Source organism: Ammospiza nelsoni, chromosome Z, assembly GCF_027579445.1.
Source record: "Ammospiza nelsoni isolate bAmmNel1 chromosome Z, bAmmNel1.pri, whole genome shotgun sequence".
NCBI lineage: Eukaryota > Metazoa > Chordata > Aves > Passeriformes > Passerellidae > Ammospiza > Ammospiza nelsoni.
The window spans coordinates 48,975,335-48,994,257 of NC_080669.1; the positions used below are offsets into that span (position 1 = coordinate 48,975,335).

An 18,923-nucleotide genomic window follows, 5' to 3' on the forward strand; every position below is an offset into this window, starting at 1 on the left:
AAACAGTCATATGAAAGGCTTTTTGTTGTAAATTTTTTGTTGTAAATTTGCATTTGCAACAAACACTTCTGGCAACAACACATAAGCTTCAATCAACTCCTCAAATATAAGTGATTCAGAAATCAAAACAAAAGTGCCAATACATGATTTACTAATTCTCAAAAGAAAGAGTTTAAGAAAACAGGAACACACAATGCCATGAATTATACCAAAAACTGAGCCTTATGGATAAGGAGATGAAAATGAATTCCAGAGTAATTTTCCCTGCTCCAAAACCCATGTCACCATGCACTGAAGTTCTAAAAAATCAAGACAGTGTTTACTTAAGTATATTTCCCTGCAGCACTGAAACAGCAGAATGAAGGCAGACCTCAGGTAACAGGTAACCAAACACTTTGTCCTTTACATGAACATGGAGCCACACATGGAAACACAAAGTCAAGAAATGAACTATAACTTTATTGCAGTAAAACTCAGGGAGCCACCCAGTAACTCTTCTTTGTGGTTAGCACTGCTTTCCACAACCACATCTTCTGAACTTTCCTCTAACAGCATTTTTCCAACTGTCCAATAGTTTTCTCCCTGAGGAAATTCCCAGGCCACACCAAGAGCACTAACCAACTGAGTTATTCCATTTGTTACAAACAGTTCTTAACAGTGACCTCCCATCTTCCAGGAGAGATTTTTCCCCAGCTCTGTGGAAGTCTGTACTTTATGTTTCACATCATGTAATAAATACAAATATTATTAATGACAACACAGAAAATAAGTGATGGCATGACCGGATGGGTTTGGGTTATTTTGATTTCCATTAACACCAAATGTGTACATAAAACTTTCAATTTATATAAGAAAGCAAGGAAAGTTAGTGGGTACACCATTTGTAATGAATTCTCAACATTCTACTATCCTGAAGTAAATCTTACTTCAATGATATTCGCGTTTTTGAAGCATTCAAGAAGCAAAATATTCTGTAGGCACAGTGTGGTTTTCATTTGCAAGTGATCTGGCCTACAGTTTGATTTGCAGACAGTCTACAAATACTTTACAAATACTTTAAATCCCAGGTCTCTACATTACACCATAAAAACCAGAATGGTACACACACAAAAAAAAAAATATCCGGATTTCCTTTGGTATTTCCCAGTTTTTAAGTACCTGGATCTGGGGAAGAGAGAAAATGTTGCAGGAGAGCTGAATGAAGGAACAAAAGATCAGAGAAATAGCTTTCATAATACACCATTTCTAGTGAAGGCCACTTCAGCAGTTAAAAATTGGTACCATCTACATTGTTCATCTGCACACAGAATATAAGTAGTATGGACCTACAAATTGTGTCACAAATGCCAATGGATTTCCATTCTGTTTTAATTTCTTGGCTTTATGTTTTCAATTAAGCACCAACATGCTTTACATGAACATGAGATATTTTTTTCCCTTCTGAATTTCAGGAAGCAATATATTGAACATGACTGAAGTTTTTTATTATAGATTCTAGACCACGGGTTACAATATCAAGAGAAGTGCAAGTACTACATTTTTCATTTCCACTTATGAATATTGAATCAAGTCTCTTACATAGCCTGAAAATCTGGACTCTCTCTAATGTAGTAATATAATTTATTACTAAATTCCCTAAAATCTTAAACCACTCAGATGAATTAACTTCTCACCTACAAGATAAGACTATATGTTCAAAGAAAATTTTATGAAGAAATAGAAAAGCTAAAAGAAAAAGGTTACAGTTAATATTTTTTACAGTTGGAAGATAAACTTGGACTTCATATATCTTTATTTATAAACATAAGGTTTTTTAAAATGCCATATTTGTTTGCTAACAGCATGAAGACACATGACTGTTCTCCAAAAATTTATAACTCTCCATTTATAACTTTCTCTCCTCTACAGCTACAGAAGCAGAAAAAGTCTTTAACACAACTAGAAAAAGTTCCCCAATTAAAATTTTACCTTGACCATAAACAGAAAACTCTGCACTGTGTTTCACTTGGATTAGCTATAAATTTGGTGGTGCTATACTGCAAGTTTAGTTTTAGCCTTTTATACAAAGGAAACTTCATGACAAGAATTACCTTTTGCTAGACTTGATTCTGTGCAGCAGCCTGTCACTTAGTTTTCATCAAGAAATGCACAAGACAAAGCAAACTCCTTCTGGTGTTTTAAGAATTTCTCCCTATTGCTTTGGCAAAGAGCATACTGTTATCTTAGCATTAATACAATTCATATTCTTCCAGCAGCTGATTTAGCTTGTGAATTTGGCTCCCCTCCAGGAGACTGCTCAGTCAACCAAAGTATAATCAGCTCTGGCTAAAAATGCCAGTCTCACTATGATCTGTTTGATACCCTCCAAATTATCATAAGGTCTGTATTAATAACTGCTGAACTTCAGCAAATCTCAGTCAATGAACTCAAAAATGAAATTAGAGTAACTTCTCACAAAAATGCAGCAATTGTTTTTAATTTTGTTGGATAATGTTACAAATGTATAGACTGTTCTTTCTAAGGAAATATTCTTTCATAGGATATATGATTTGAACCAACTTCATTGTATTGTCTCTGAATTACCTCTTACTTACACAAGTAAAATCTTGGGAAGGGATGGAGAAATGGGAAGAGATGGAGAAATGGGCAGGAAAAAAATGTTATGGATACTTATCGTAACATTCAATAAAGCCAAAATTTAGAACTTACTGTATTTTCAAAAAATACACACAAAAATACACATTTAGACTCTTCATAAACATAGTGGAAAAGTTAAATATGAAAGCCCCAGCAGGTCACTTAGACTGTTTTAAAGAAAGTATATATAAGAGTATCTTGTTTGGGAAAAGACTGTTTTTGTTTAGACACTGCTTGTTGTACATTAACAAACCTTTAATTATTATATTCATTAGTGCTTCTTAGACTTTTGCCTTCTTATGAAGCACCAAAGACAAAAAAATCTCATGGAAATCAAAGCTCAAAATTACAAGGTAGCTTTGAATAGCACTGTTAAATTAAGTAACATTTTCTCTCTTCACAATATAAAACAAACACTTATCAAAGGGAGAGCGGAACAAGTCCTTCACAGCTATTTCTAGGCCTGCTGCAGTCAGTGGATTGCTGGTTTAGATGATTGTCTATACTACAGCAGACAGAAAATTCTCCTCACCAGAAAGAAGGTCTTCCATATATTTTGAAAAGGCTTGAAGTCACTTGAGGCACCTTCTTCCATCTACACTTTTATGTCTTCACCCAGATAAAGTAAATTCATTTTTGCTCTTCTGCTCAGTCTTCTAAAGCCGACAATTTTTCCTTCATATTTGTAGTGAATAAAATACTTATTCTACAGTGTTGTCTGAAAGATAGCTCATAGACAGTAGAAAGTGATTTTTCTATTTCAGGTATAGAAATAGAACCTTTATATTGGCTTATTCCATTTATAAGGTGCATTTCTGAAGCTACACAAGTATCTGTAGTTCTGATGCCTTAATTAATGTGAAAGTTTGTGAAATAATGCCAGAAGGAAGAACAATCTTGGTACAGCCACTTTGAAATGCAGATGGCTCTGTGAGCTTACAAGACCATTGCATGTATGTACTTTGTACTGATTCGTTTTTTTTGAACCATGATGTGTAGAGCAATTATTTCACCTCAAAAAGGAAACTCTGGAAATGTCAAGAGCTCTTCCAACCTACACTGTGACAATGAATTAACAAAGATTGCACCTCACTGAGGAAAGACATTTTGTGACCTTTCGCTGCTTTATGGCAATAATGGGTTTTCTACAAAACTCTGAGTCTTTCTCTTATTTTTATAAAATAAAAACATTTGAGGAATAGCCTTGACCTTAATCTTGGGAGAAAGAACAGAATACTGATCTTAAAAAGAGGATGAGCCGTGAGACACTATAACTTCCTGACATCTTGTTGACAAGGAGCAGAGCTGTGCTGCACACAAACTTATACAGTGAAGCTCACCTATCTTAATTCACTTAGTTAAATGCTATGAAGATCTAGATCTAGTATTATTACTTCTAATGTAATTTTTATCATAGGAACATTTGATTCCAAAGGAAAGTTTTATACTAGAATATCATATTCAGTATCTCACCTTTCAAAATACATATTATATTTAACTTCAACAAGAGTAGACATTTCAAGCATTCACCTTCTCTTTTAGAACATATTATTTCTTTTCAAAAATACCACACCATACAAACAATTGAGTTAAATCCAGAATTATCAAGGGCAGCAAAAAATCCCAGGGCACATCAGCTAGGTGAATCACTTACACAGTTACTACATTCTTAGACAACCACAGAATAAAAAAAGAAAGTTATTCTAAATAAGAACAAACTTACTATTATAGTCTAGAATGTTAAACATTACAAAAAGAGACAGAAAAGGGAAATGTTAAACTTTCACTTCCAATGGGAAAATAAGGGAAACAAAAATCAAAGTCTTACTTTTTCTAGGAAACAAATTTTTACTGATTGTACAGAACTTACAACTTATTGAAGAGAAGTCCTGTTGTGATGGCCTTATATGTGAAACACCCTGCATCACTGTAAGAATGCTGTGCTGAAGGTAAAGAGAACTGAACAGCTACTCTAACAACCTGTGCTCTGTTAAAATATTTCAGGTTTAAGGCTCAGAGATATTTAATTTGAAAAAGGTAAGCTACCATTTATGTCAAGACTTGCATAAAAACATAAAATGCTAGCATTATGTGCAAATAATTATAGAAGACAATGAAGCATAAAAAAGCAGTTTAGAGGGATTTCTGGATTGATACTGTCATGATACTTGCATTACACACCTAATCAAGTGACCTAACATTTCGAAATTCTAAAAAAGATTATCTACATCCCAGAGGAAACATGGAGATTAGTATTTATTAGGCTCACCAAACATGCAACCCTCTAATATTAAATACTGCAGAGATGGATGGCTCATGCTAAGATGCAGATGGGCTAAGAGCCAAAGCAATGCAGAACCACAGCCCAAACTTCCTGACAGCAAGAACTACACCCCAGAAACTCACATAGCTGACAGCTAAAAGAAAAACACCACTTATCTCTGATGTGAATGGTAGCAGAGGTAGCTGGAACAGCATCATCCCATTAAGGAGTGGAGCTGAGCTCTGCCCAAAATTGCCAGGTTAGCATAACACACACTGCATGGAGTGGCTGAAGGATCCAGGGTCCTATGTTGGCAACTCCTGCCTTACAAACTTCCAGGGGGTCATTGCAATTTATGATTTTCTGTTGGGAAATTTAGCTGATTATAGACTGGAAAAGTACAAGACTGTGGCTAATTCCAAGTTCTGCGCCTGCTAGATAGTGTGTCCTTGGGCCTAGCTGAGTATGGCAACAAATAGTGAAAGAGACATGAGAAAAGCGAGATGTAACCCCCAAGGAATGAGGAAGAGTTAATGGTATAGTTTAACCAATAGATTGCTTGGCTTACAGAATATTCATAAGCTTATTATTTGCTGTTTAAGTGTTTGATGCTTTCTTTAATAAACTGGACCTGTGATGAACCATCTGGTGTCCTGGTCCCCTTCCTACGACAATTTTCTTGAATGGGAAGATGACAGAGTCCAGGCGGTTAGCATGCACATGTACAATTTTGCAGAAAAATGGTAATTGGGACAAGCAAAGATTTTGACTCGAGAGTAGATTCTGTGTCTTAAGCCTGTCACAGACAGGAATGCATGTATCCCATTCAACACCCACCCAGCACACTCATCCATGCATCTTCTGCTGCTACTGACTAGCTCCATTATGACAATCCCTTTTTCCCACTTTATTTTTCTTTTTTTTCCCCTTTTTGTTAAATAATTCTAAACAAGCTAGATCATCAGTAATAAAACTGGAGAAAAAGTAATTTCTGTCCTACAAACTCTCAGGAATCATCTTTTACCTGGCCAAAATGAGTAATAGATGGGACATAGAGGACCCTGGAGTGTCTACTCCTTAATTAAGATGAATCATTATGATATATGTATGGATATAATACATAATGCTACAGACATTATAATGCAATTTTAATATCCACAAATGACACATCAGTCCCAGAAGAGAAAAGATTTCCCTATTGTGATATATTATATGTTCATTCTGCATAGAGCAGATCTAGCCCTTTATAAGCAATCATTTATTTTGGCAATTATTAGCACAATATATAAGGTAATGCCTTCTTTCAAATGTCAAGGAGAGCAATGTAAAAACTGATTAATTTTGCTCTAGGCAAATAAAGGCTTGGAGGAAAATCACAAAATGTGTTTACAAGTTCTCTGTTTTGGATGTCTCCCTCTGAATAGACATATCTTCTAAATAAATTGACTACAATTAGTAATCCACACTGCAATTATGCCTTTGAGTTTTAGTTTACGGTTAAGTCTGGAGTTTTAAATGAAAGTAAAAGTTTTTTCAGCCTAATCCAATGCCACCCAAAAGATATTTATTTTGAATACACCTTTCTAATTTAAATAAATTCAAGTTATTTTTGAAGAGAAAGTGATGTTACACATGTAGTCCACAAGATTTTGTGAAAGTCACCAAATTTATTAATAAATTTAGCAAGTCAGATTAAAGCTAATACAGTGTGTACTGACAGATTCTGATTAACAACTCTGAATTAAAGGGTACATTTCCTTTCAGCATGTCATTTAGTTTTGATTCTCAAAATAAAATTGCCTTCTGTGGGATATAAAGTTTCAATGCTGCTTCAAGACAGGCCATCTAGCAATGACTGTGGTCAAAAATAGGTTTGGTTTAGCAGTTAGGGGAATTGAGACTTAAAACCAGTTGGGTTTTAATTTAGCTGAATCACCAAAACTTGATGAAATGCCATAAGGCTGTTTAAAAGATGAGATCTTTCCCAATGGAGGAGCTGATGTCATCTGCACAGCTGCCAAACCATCAAAAACTTGGCTATGTTTTCATTTTTAAGGAAAAATTCACAAAAATGGGACAAAACAATTTTGATTCTTTTCTCTTCAAATGTATGTAAATCTGATTTTTTACTTATGCAATTTTTAGGTTACTTTATGCATTGTATTTGTGCTTTCTTAACCTATACATTACAGAGAAAATTATACTTTGAACATAATTTCAGCTTTCTGTTTTTAATTTTCTTATTTTACTACTGAATCCTTAAACCTAACAGAAAATATGGATGTTCCAGACCCAAATCTGAAAGACAGTAAATTTTTCATAGCAAATTTACATAATGGTGAACTCTCTAGTAAACTACAAGTCTCCACTGAGATCAGGCAATTGAGATGTATGTTCATCACTTCTGAAAACAATCAACAGTGTGATGAAGAAACAATCAGAAAGATGAACGCAATGGCTTTTAGTAGGGAGGGAGAGAAGCAACCATCTCTGAGGTGTGTGGGTCCAGCTCCATCTGCAGAGCTCACCAGACTGGCTGGTTTAGCAAGGCTCAGCCAGAAGATGTGGTTTCCCACTCCTTCCCCATGGGGTTCTTGTTCCAGAAGCAGCCAGACTAGGAGGGTTGCCTCCCCCTCTGCCTCCCCTCTTCCAACCACACACCCTCCTTGTCCCACCTTGGGTTGCAGCTGGCATCCATCAGCCCCTCCAAACTGCAGATTCAACCCACATGACAGAGGAAAACCAGGCTAGCAAGTTGGATCAGTTCACAGAGGTATCCAAGTGCCAAAATGAATGCAAAATAAGCACCAAGAGTGTGTGTCTGGGAAAGGGGAGGGGAGAAGGTAAAGCTCATCCCCAGCAGAAACCTGTTGGATCACTTAATCATGTATCATGAAACAGAAACCTCAGGGTTTAATTTCAGAGCCAAAGGAATCGGTCTCACTTGTCCCTCAAAACTCCTAGTCCCAGTCTTTGTGCCAAAATGAGCATTTGGCTATCCAGCACACATCCAGAGGGAGGAAAAAACGGATTATTAAAATCTGAACCAGTATACTGACCTGGTTCATAGCCCAGCTCTGTGAGTAGTTTTGGTGACCCACGAGAAAGGGGAGCAGTGGTGAGGCACTGTGGGAGGCAGGATATCCTCTGTGGTAGCAGCAGCAGCCTACTAGCTTGAACTCCATGAAACTACTGCCTCTGGCTGAGGTTCCTAACGTGGTCAGAACTGATCTCAGCTAGTGAGTCCTGTGGCCAGACCCTCTATCTGCTACCAACCACACACTGATCCTCTGCTGCTCGTCACACAGCTACAGGGCAGGTTGATTCAGCTCACTGATGTGGTAGAAACCTTTCCTCCTCTTTTGACTGGCTACCCAAAACAATCTGAAAGCTGATCTAGCAGAAAAATCATCTTGTTACCATGTGATTTCTACATCTAACACAAGTGAAGGAGGAAGGATAGAGGAAAGGGAGAGGACAGGCTGGCCATCTTGGCAATAGCTCACCACCAGAGAGGCTTTGCAACCACCAAAGGCCACAACCCACCCCTCTTTTCATCCTAGTTTTGGAGATCATATCCTAGTTTTTTATTCCACTGTATGCTCTTACGTGAGTACATAGTTGCAGGTCTGCACCACAAACCAGATCAGTTTGTAAAGAGAAAAACTTGCTTTTAACTCCAACCACTCCACTGGGCTGCCACAAGTCAGAGGGAGGCAAGGTCTGTGGCCAGGGAGAGAATTGCCTTTTTTAGCACTAAAGATGAAGAAAATGAAGTTTAAAACACTGTCCATGTGTGTCAGACCACAGGAAAAGTTTATATTTCAATGAAAGAAGTCTGCCTTCTGAAAAAGATGATCTACTTGAAGGAGTCAGTGAAATAAGACCTAAGCATTTTTTTGTAAAATGGAACTGCAGACAAACTATTTTACAGCGTTTTTCCTCTTGTGCTCTTTACTATTAACAATAGGAGACATGCAGTACTTGATAAAAGACTACTGCAGGGCTACAGTGTTTGCCACTGGACATCAAGTCCTGAAAAAAGCTAAGCAGATGCTGATCGGCAGATTCATCAGATCTGCTGGAGTAAGCCCAACTGATGCTCAGAGATCAGAAACCAGCGCTCAGTCTGAGAAATTGAATATACACTGTTTCCCCACAAGTGGTAAATAAACACACAGCCCAAGGTCAGTGCTAACAGACCACAGCAGCAGAGACATTGCTAGCTCTGCAATCAAGACATCGCGTCTTACTACTTTAATTTAACATGCTGTTGAAAATTTGGCTGTAACAGTTGACTGGTCACTAAACTAATTAATGTCTTTTGCACAAATTCTTCCTTGAAGAAGTGCTTATTTTGGTGTAAAAAAATCTGAACAGAACAAAGCTCAGTTTTCCTGTTTCAGTTAAAAAACCCTATTAATTACATAAGGCATCCCATTTTTCATGCTACTAACTATATTTATATATATATAAAATAATATTTTTCTGATAGAGATGAAGATAAATGCATCCATTAAATGAAAATATATTATGGTGAAAGAATGTATACATTATAGACAAAACCACTCAAGAGTTCAGGAACACTGAACTTGCCCTGAGTGCAGGTAAAATAGTAAGTTAATGCTCCACATTTGCCCAATTACAACAGTACTGTCTTCTTGCCTGATTAACCACAACAACCTGAAAACTCCTTTTTTGGTTACATTTAACAGAATCTTGATATTTAATTGAAAAAGAAAGTATTAGAATAATAGCAATATTTCATCTGACATCAGATGATTTAGGTGATGTGACTTTTCAAAGCAGACTAGGACAAGAGAAAAATATGCATAAACCAGAGTTTAGAAAGAACCCAGCAAAACCTGCAAACATGCATTTTAGCACCATAGGCAAAAGAGTACTCCACTGTCAAAAAAGTTATGACATGGAAACAAAACAGTCAAGGAAAGAGCAAGACTGCAGAGTGACACAGTTAATCATCTTGGTGACATAAAGAGTGCATGGACCGTTTAAGATACTTAAAAAAAAAAAAGGAAACCAACAAAACATGAAGAGAACCATGACTGCTGAAAATCTGAAATCCTTGTATATTCCAAGTTTTGTGTCTCACTAATCTATTCATAATAGAGACACTAGTTTAATTTTTCTAGATATTTATTCTAAACTTATTATTCAGTTTCAATAAATGAAAAACAGACAGCAAGTAAAAATCAGCTGACTTACATACATATCCAATTACTCCTAATAACTCAGTCTTAAATAGAACTCAGGCCTATTAAATAGAAATTTTAATCCTTATATGACAAAGCATAATTTCACTAGGAGGCACAAAGTAATTTGCTGAAAGAATAGGCCTGTGCTGAGAAGAGACAGGGAAACTCTATATGGTGCATAAGAACATGTTGGCAAAGAGCTCAGTTTTTGTTTTTAATTACTGCAGTTTTGAAAGGCACATAAAAACATTGTAAATTTACAGGCATGCATATAACCTCCTCTGTTCCTGATTCTTCAAAACTGCATCTTATGCAGGAAAAGAGTCACACCAACTACAGCTCCTGACCCCCAGCCCCACTCACCCACATTTCACACAATGCACACAACTAAGGACGCAATACATGTAGCAAACAGTGAATGATCATCAGAGCACTGCATCATGGAAGCAGTTTAGGGCCACATTTGCTAAGAGTCCAGGTTCCTGAAAGTTCCTTTGCTTGTCCCCCATCTGCTTAATCCAGGAATTTGTCTATTCAAGCAACTCAATCACAGGCTATTCCCACAAGGAAAACACAGTCTCTGAAGTAGGCCTGAGAATACATCACCAGGGCATAACATTGTACAGGAATTCTGTGACTCACTGAGCATTTTCTGAAGGGAAATTGGAGCAGCTACACCTTAATTCAATCAGTATGTAGGAACTATCTGCAGGCAGTGCTGCCCAGTCAGCATTAGATAGGGACAATGTTGCTCCTTCTCAGAAAAGAGTCACAGAACCAGATGTGCATGGCACATGGCCATCTTACCCATTTCCATCCAGTTATTGCAGCACAACATGTATTTGTCTTGCAGGCAACAGATCACTGTCTCCATTGCACTACTTTTTCTCTGCCTGGATTTACTTCTTCATATAATGAAATACAGAAATGCTATAAAAACACTGGAAGGGACCTCTTCCAATATTCTGTATAAAAAAAATGTCTGCCTGAAAAGCTTGTAGGCCTTAGCAAACTAGTAATGTTGAATCATAAAACAGATGGTGCTTAAAAAGAGCTACAGAATTAGCAAAGTTCAGCTCCAATTCATGTGATTGTGGCATTAGGGGTCCAACCCACATGATTATGGAACAAAAGCAATCACACAGCTTGGAACTTCTCAGTTCCTCACAAACTCAAGCTTTCCATTTGCAAGGTCATATTATACAGTTGTATCAAGATGTATTAGGGCAAGCAGTTCATTTGGAACTTTGGAGAGAGGGTTTGGAAAGGGTTGTTGGCAGTGTGCCTCACTGTGCACCTCAGACACACAGCTGCTCCTCAACATTTCCATGTTCCAAAGTACTTTATTCATTACTCAGCAGTGTTTCAGAGCTCTATGAAACAGGAAGCCCATGCTGATCACGTTGAAGAACTTACACCATCCAGGGGATGATGTTTCTGTATTTTAAGGCTATTTACTTAGAAACAAAAGGCATCCTACTGTATTTTGTTTCACCTGGAAGAAAATACTTCACTTACGGAAGACAAGAAGTGTTCAGAAGGTAAAATGTGTGTTTAATAAATCTTCAGCATACTCACATGGGAAATCGTCCACAAACATGGGGTCTATATTATGCAGCAGTTCCACTCTGGGAGAAGGTCTTCCTTCACTAAGAGAGATTTCAAAAGGAAAGGTTAATCACCTTCTGTAGCTTATTAGGATTCTGCATCCTTTATTTTAATGCTTTTGTCATCTTAATAGAGAGTGAGCTCATAACTTCGAATTTATTACTATCAACTTTAATCTGAATACTCCTTCTGAGCAGCAACAACCTTTGCCTCTACAAGTTTTCCCTAACTTCAGTGGTGTTTATTTAGATTATTCATAAGTTTACTGAGTACAGAATTGGCCCTACCAAAGCAGGGTTTTACAAAAACCAATTTTAAGAGTCAAATTTCACAGCATAAGCTGGCATAGCACTTGCTATGCTCTCTGCTTATCTGAACAAGTGCTGGAAGCGTTATGGCTGGGTGCCTCAAAATACACCACAAGCATTGCTATCCCACAAGAAAACCGCCTTTGATTTCTAATTGAGATCACTAGGATTATTTAGATACATATAATCTTGTTGTGTTAAAAAAGAAAATAATCCTTCATTTTCTAGCCATTCAGTATATAGAGATGGTGAGGAATAAGCCTCTGAACTTATCCATAAATTTTCTTACCTAAGTAAATCCCAGACCTAAAAAACTGAGTAAATGAAATTTACTCCTTATAAAGGGCAACATGAGTAGGAAGACATAATTAGAAAGAAACATGTCTACACAAGGACACGACAATAACTTATTATTTGACCGTGAACCTAAACACATCCTTTCAAAAATTTCCAAATAATTAAAATTGCTTTTTCTTTCATTAAGGAGCTTAACTTAAGACACAAAAAATTCAAACAGGGCCCCTAAGCTTCCTGACATTAAGAATAATAACTCAGGTAATATAAAACTCATTGGAGACATAAGAAAAATTATAGTTATTTTAACTATTTAACTATTTTATAGTTATTTTGTATATTATTAAACAGTATTTACCTGTAAGTTAAATTTTGCAGTAGCAAACAAAATAATATTTTTCTGTTACATTTCTAAAAACATTTCTGGATGATACATTTTGAGGGAATACCAAACTATCAAGAAGAACTAAAAGATTAAATGTATTCATGTAATATAGTATTGTAATTAATACAGAGGAATTACATTCATTAAGCTACAATTTTAGTAATTCAATGTATAGAAACTGCCACAAAAATGGGTTTTCCCAAAGTGTGGGTGAAAGGCTAACTGTGCCCCGCCCCCTGCCAAGTGTATATAGTAGTCACACTCCTAATTTAAGAATGCTTGGCCTTATTTAAACAAATTTTATCTTAGATTTAATAAACTCTATGTGCTCCATTGACAGATGCGTTCAAGTGTGCCTTTCACCATCTGTTCATAGGTAACAGTAACAAGAACCAGTTAGCAAAAGTTAAACTAGGTTTCAAATTTATAGCCTGTGATTGACTCTGCAATAACTGCAAAAACTGGGAAGGTTTTCTTTCAGTTTCTGAGCTGTATCTACATTTTCCAGAATATTTTAAAAGAAAGAAACCACCAGAGTTATGCTAAGTAACCCAGTATCTCCTACCAGAGTCAAATACAGCACAATTAAGTAACTTACTCCTATTTACTTCTCATCTCTATATATTCAGTATTCCTACGGTGCTGCTCAGTATTCACACAGTGCTGAGTGACCAGCAGGGCAGGGAGGGGATTCTGCCCCTCTGCTCTGCTCTGCTGAGACCCCACCTGCAGGGCTGCGTCAGCTCTGGGCTCCCAGCACAGCAAGGACAGGGACCTGCTGGAGGGAGTCCGGAGATGATCAGGGGGCTGGAGCACCTTCCTTTCTGGACAGGCTGAAAGTTGGGCTTGTAAAGCCTGGAGAAGAGAAGGGCTCTGGGCAGCCCTCACAGCAGCATTTCAGTGCTTAATGGGGGCCTACAGGAAAGACAGGGACAGACTTTTTAGTAGGGCCTGTTGTAACAGGACAAACAGTGATGGTTTTGCACTGATGGACAGTTGATTTAGATTGGATATAAGAAAGAAATTTTTTATGATGAGGGTGGTGAAACAATAGTACAGGTTGTCCAGAGAAGTAGTAGATGATCCATCCCTGGAAACATTCAAGGTCAGGTGAACAGGACTTAGGGCAACCTGACCTAGTTGAGGATGTCCCTGTCTAAAGCATGAGGGTTGGCCTAAATGACCTTTCAACCAGCCTATTCTATGATTCCATATGAATCTATGATTATGCCAAATATATTCATAGTGTTCAAGCAGACTGAAGATAACTTCCTTTATAAATTTTAACATGGACAGTGGATATTACATACTAAACATGGCTATTTACATTACAGCTGATAGAATGCAAAAAAAAATAAAGATTATACTTGTATTAATGTAAGTTTTTCATGCAGCAGTTGCCATTATTATTGAATCCATTTTTGTTCTGGGATAGAATACTGTTCTTAGTACCTTGGATGTGATTTATATGTAATCATCAGATTTACTCCCTGAAGCTTATGGTGTCACTGCATTAAGCTCCATGGAGCTACTACAATGGTACAGCACTGCTTTTCAGTTTGAGTGCTACCCCAGTAATTCTTGTTGTACAGAGCATGGATATTCATAACCAGCATATATCACAAAACAATACCCAAAGAATTTGGCATTGCATGTTGAAAACACCACCTGCCTCACAGCAAAAAACATCAGGAAAACAGAAAAAAACATTCTGGAGACAGCAGATAGGAAATTTATGCCTGTAAAAGAGTCCATTTCCCTGGAAGTGCTTTAACTCTGCCCTCCTTTCCATTTGCAAAACCCCCCAGAGAGACAAATGCAACTACAGATTCACCTTGGCAGATGTTCTGCAAGAGTATTTTGCATCAGGAATATAGTCTAGCCAGGAGAGCTACAATAAAAAAGCAATAATATTCTCTAGGGAAACCTGCCTTTGTATTTTAGTAACTGCCTGGGTAACCATATCTAACAACGCTTTAATTTTAGAATATTTATTTTTAGACTTCAATATCCTAATACGTCATCCCTCCCCCTAAACATAAGGAACTTTTTATATTGTCTGGTTATTATTCTACCCTGTCAGATGGTAGAATAATTAAGATATGTCCTTATTATTTAATTAAATAGCTAAAAGCTGCTGGTTTTCAAAACAGTCCTCTATGTAAGAACAGCTTAATGAAAGCATGTGGCCTAACTTCAGCGATGGTATGACAATCAGCTAGTTCCTTCTTCTGATTTGCAAAGTTCTTAAAACATACCAAAAGCCTTATTATTCCTTAGAGATCACAAATAAAGATCTACAAGCAATCTTTTACTTTTGTTTTTAATCAGCCAGAAGGTGTCCTTGGCAAGGAATCCAAGGTTTTTCAGGGTAAGTGTGTTTGTCTTGCACAAAAACATTTTCAGTGTCACTAAGCAAAATCTGAGTCTTTATAACCTTGCCATTTTCTCTAGGCCTTATTTTCAATGTTTTCCTAAAATGATTATATTTCAGTATATGGGAAATGAACATACTCTCAGCTTTACACTGCTCTTTCTTCTGTATTAATTTATATCACAACAATAATTTTTTTAAAAACAGGTGTTTGTGTTTGATTTCTAAAATAAATGCTCTCATTCAGTAGAGAAGAATTCAAGCTGATCTTACTTCATTTACTCCACCCAATCAGTTATGATATTTCAACATTATAAAAGATATTTCAACATTATAAAACTTGCCTTACAAAATATATAAGTAAGATTTTAAACTCTCTGCTTAATAATAAGCTTTGAGAAAATAATAGTTACTTGTACTGTATTTAATCCTGAATCTCTCAGTGGCTATCATACTGTGTCATGTGGTCTACAATTACATTTTTCTGTTAACGCAAAATAAATACTTTCTCTGAGCATGGACACACTAGATATTCAGTGCTGAAAATAAAGATGTATCAAAAAAATGTATCAACCAAAGAAAAACTACTTTGCCAAGTGTCTTTATTTCAATAGAGTAGTAAGCATCTGGAGAACAGATGTTTCTTAAAAATGCAACTGCCTTTTGTGATACTTGCTTGGAAATATGCAGTACAATTTAGACTCCTTGACTGGTTGCATTTTAATACCGTTCTTGCTATTCTCAACTGCATTTTTGTAAAATCTATCAGCGATATTATCACCATATTTTCAGAAATTACTTGTAATACATACAGGGTTTTAGAGCTATATTGTTGTCTTACCCATGATAACCTAAGGCAAGATAGTAGGGAAATATACTATTATTTATTATTTATTTATGAACCTTTATAAAATATTGATACCTGAGACTGGAAAGATCTGACAGCTATCTAAAAATGGGTTGACACAATGACATCATGCTAAGTTATTTGCAAAAAAAAGTGAAAGACATCAAAAAGGAAGTTACACTTCATTTCAAATGTACTTGGAGAAAATAAAAATTACATAGTACTGGTTTAATTACATGCTGCAACAAAATTTTGCAGAGAAAAATAGTCCAAGATAGGTATGGATGGAGAAAGAGTGGTAAAATCTGCATGTGAAGACAACATCATAGACATGAGAGCAGGGAAAGGGCTCTTGTAACAACAAGGGCTCTTGTCATGTTAATGACAACCTAGACCAGCACGTCAGCACAGCCCCAGCACATCGAGGCCAGTTCCACTGGACAGGGGCACCTGGAAGCTAAGCAGTGATGGCCCTCAGGGACTCACAGAGGTAGTGCAGGACACAGATGCAGTATCAAAAGGACACAAACAGGCATGACTGGAACGCCTGTGCAGTTACCAAACCTACGAAGAGCACAGAAGAAGCTTGAAGGACTTCACACCTGGCATCCCTGGACCTTTGCACCACAGCAAAGATGCTGGGCCCATGGGTTCACAAACATCATGGTGTGGGGATGCCAGGTGGATGGCTTGAAATCCTCTGCCTCTGTGTTTCGCTGGGCAGACTTTGCACTACAAGTACTTAATATTAGTTGTTGTCATGTTAATGTGATTCCCAATTTGGACTACCAGTCATTTAAAGTCATGACAGAAAGTTCATCTTGGTCTAGAATTTCAGAAAGCATTTATGTTGAATTTCTGTTTATTGAATATATATTCCTATTTCTATAGTATATTATATTTATACATAGCTATTTTCAGTAGTATAAGATTTATTATAAATTTTTGCATGATATGATTACACTTTTAGTATTACATGAACATCATATTAAGAACTCATTTTTAAAATACAGAGATCACTGAAATAGATTAAGACTCCTGATAATATCTGCACCATCCCATATATTCTTTTGAATACCTAAATCAAGGTTCCAATTTTATGATCTTTTTCCTTTTGATTACACACATATGAACCAGTAGGCTCAGGATTAAAGTGTCCTCCCCCCAGAAAAAAATCACAAGAAGCTTATGCATTTATTTATATTAGACTGTACTGAAAAAAAAAAAGAGACGTAAAACAGTGATTCATTTTCCTTTTTCAAATGAGTTAGAATCTTAGCAAGTTAAGATTTCATTCACTGTGAGTCATTTGGTCCCAGAAAAACAACATATTTGTGCTTTTCATCAGATATCACCAAAAGGGCACTATGCCTTCATTGTTTGCTATCCAATATTCAAGTGACCTTTTGAATTATGGTCATGAAATTTAATATACTCATTTATCCCAATTACATGGGAAAATCATGTGAAATTTGACATTTTGGCTGCAAGGTCAGCCAAGGAATAGCCTAACAGTTAGAAAACCTGACTTGTTACCTGTCTAGACAGAGACCCTCTCTTTGACCCACCCAAAAACACTGGTAGTCACCTGTTCCCTGGCAGTGCCAATACAGATTGCATTCATTCCCTTTACAAAGACAGAAATGCAAATGTCAGCAGCGTGCTGGCACAGTTGTACTTATCCTTCCCCAACAACTCTCCTGCTGATGTAACCTGATCTGAGAAGATGAATCCATTGCAAAAATACATGGTTGAAACTGAACTTGAAGTAGGCAGGAATTCTAATGGTAGCTGGAAGAAAAGTCTATGGTGTAGGTGTACTCTGGATCTTGCTGATGCAAAGTTTCCCCACAGGAACACTAACAAAGTAAAAGACTTTACTTTTTCTGGCTGGATGGGAGTCTCCATTCCTTCCTGGCAGTTAATGATCCTTGGCCTCAATTATACATATCGTTATCTTCTTCCACTTGGGAGAGAGCCACACAGTACACCTGGGCACAAGGCCATGAGCTTCCTGTAAACTCCAGCTACTGCAGAAAACCACCCCTTAGCTCTTTAGAAACACAGGCAACACTAAGAATTAAATCAAGATTACCAGCTTCAAACAGGTAATGTTACAGGTATAGACAAACCAATTCTGAACTCAAGACATAGGGTTTAGTTCTGGGAAGGTGTAGGGCGTATGGTTTGGTTTTGCTTTTCATTTTCACTCCAAGATCCATATAGATTGATCCATGGATGGGTACATGGGTTCAAATCTGCCTACTCTAACTCTCAATTTCTCATCTCAGTCCCTAACTCAGACAGCACACCTGCTCATGCTTGTTTAGGAACTGCTTTTAACTCTTGCAATTCCCAGTCTAGGATACTAAGACACACAAAAAAAGAAGGGGAAAAAGGTGATAACACACATAATATAGTATGATCTACCTGCTATAAAAGCAGAGCAAAGGCTACTAAAAGAAACAGAACACTAATCTTCAACTGAATTGCGTGAAGGAAATGGAATTGTTAGTCCTTTTATTCTGCTTTAGCAGTATTGAACTTTCCATCCTAATTATTTTTATGTAAATTGAAACTATATTCAAAGAACTACTAAAAAAATATATCCTCTAAAAAGAAGAGAACAGGATTTAGCTCTATCAATGCATACATTATATGCAGCACAGAAAATGAAGAAACAAAGTAATTTAAACCAACACAATTTTTGCAAAACTAAGGGCTGGTCACAGAACTTTCAAATTCTGCAGAAACTTAGCTTTTAAGGACTTTGTAATCCTTCTTAGGGGAATAAAAGAACATTGAAATAACCCAGCTGGAGCTATGTTGCCTCTTTTTCCAGTCATCTAAGCACGTCTGCACTGTGCTTTTGAGTATTTCAGCTTGCTTGAATCAGTCACACCATCACAACCTTCAGGAACCAGGTCCGGTGTACTTTGTACTCGATCTCAAAGGTTTTTCAAGACGCTGGACAGCATGACACAGGTCTAT

At 36.8% G+C, this 18,923-nt stretch overlaps 1 protein-coding gene across 2 annotated transcripts in view; it reads right to left on the reverse strand.

Annotated features, from left to right (window-relative positions):
• The window catches only part of ARSB (arylsulfatase B), a 76,295-nt gene that overhangs the window by 25,216 nt on the left and 32,156 nt on the right, over positions 1 to 18,923 (reverse strand). For both annotated transcript variants that reach the window (XM_059492623.1, XM_059492622.1), the window contains exon 6: positions 11,695 to 11,765. In XM_059492623.1, coding sequence (XP_059348606.1) covers positions 11,695 to 11,765 — 71 coding nt within the window. The remainder of the gene's footprint in view (positions 1 to 11,694; positions 11,766 to 18,923) is intronic.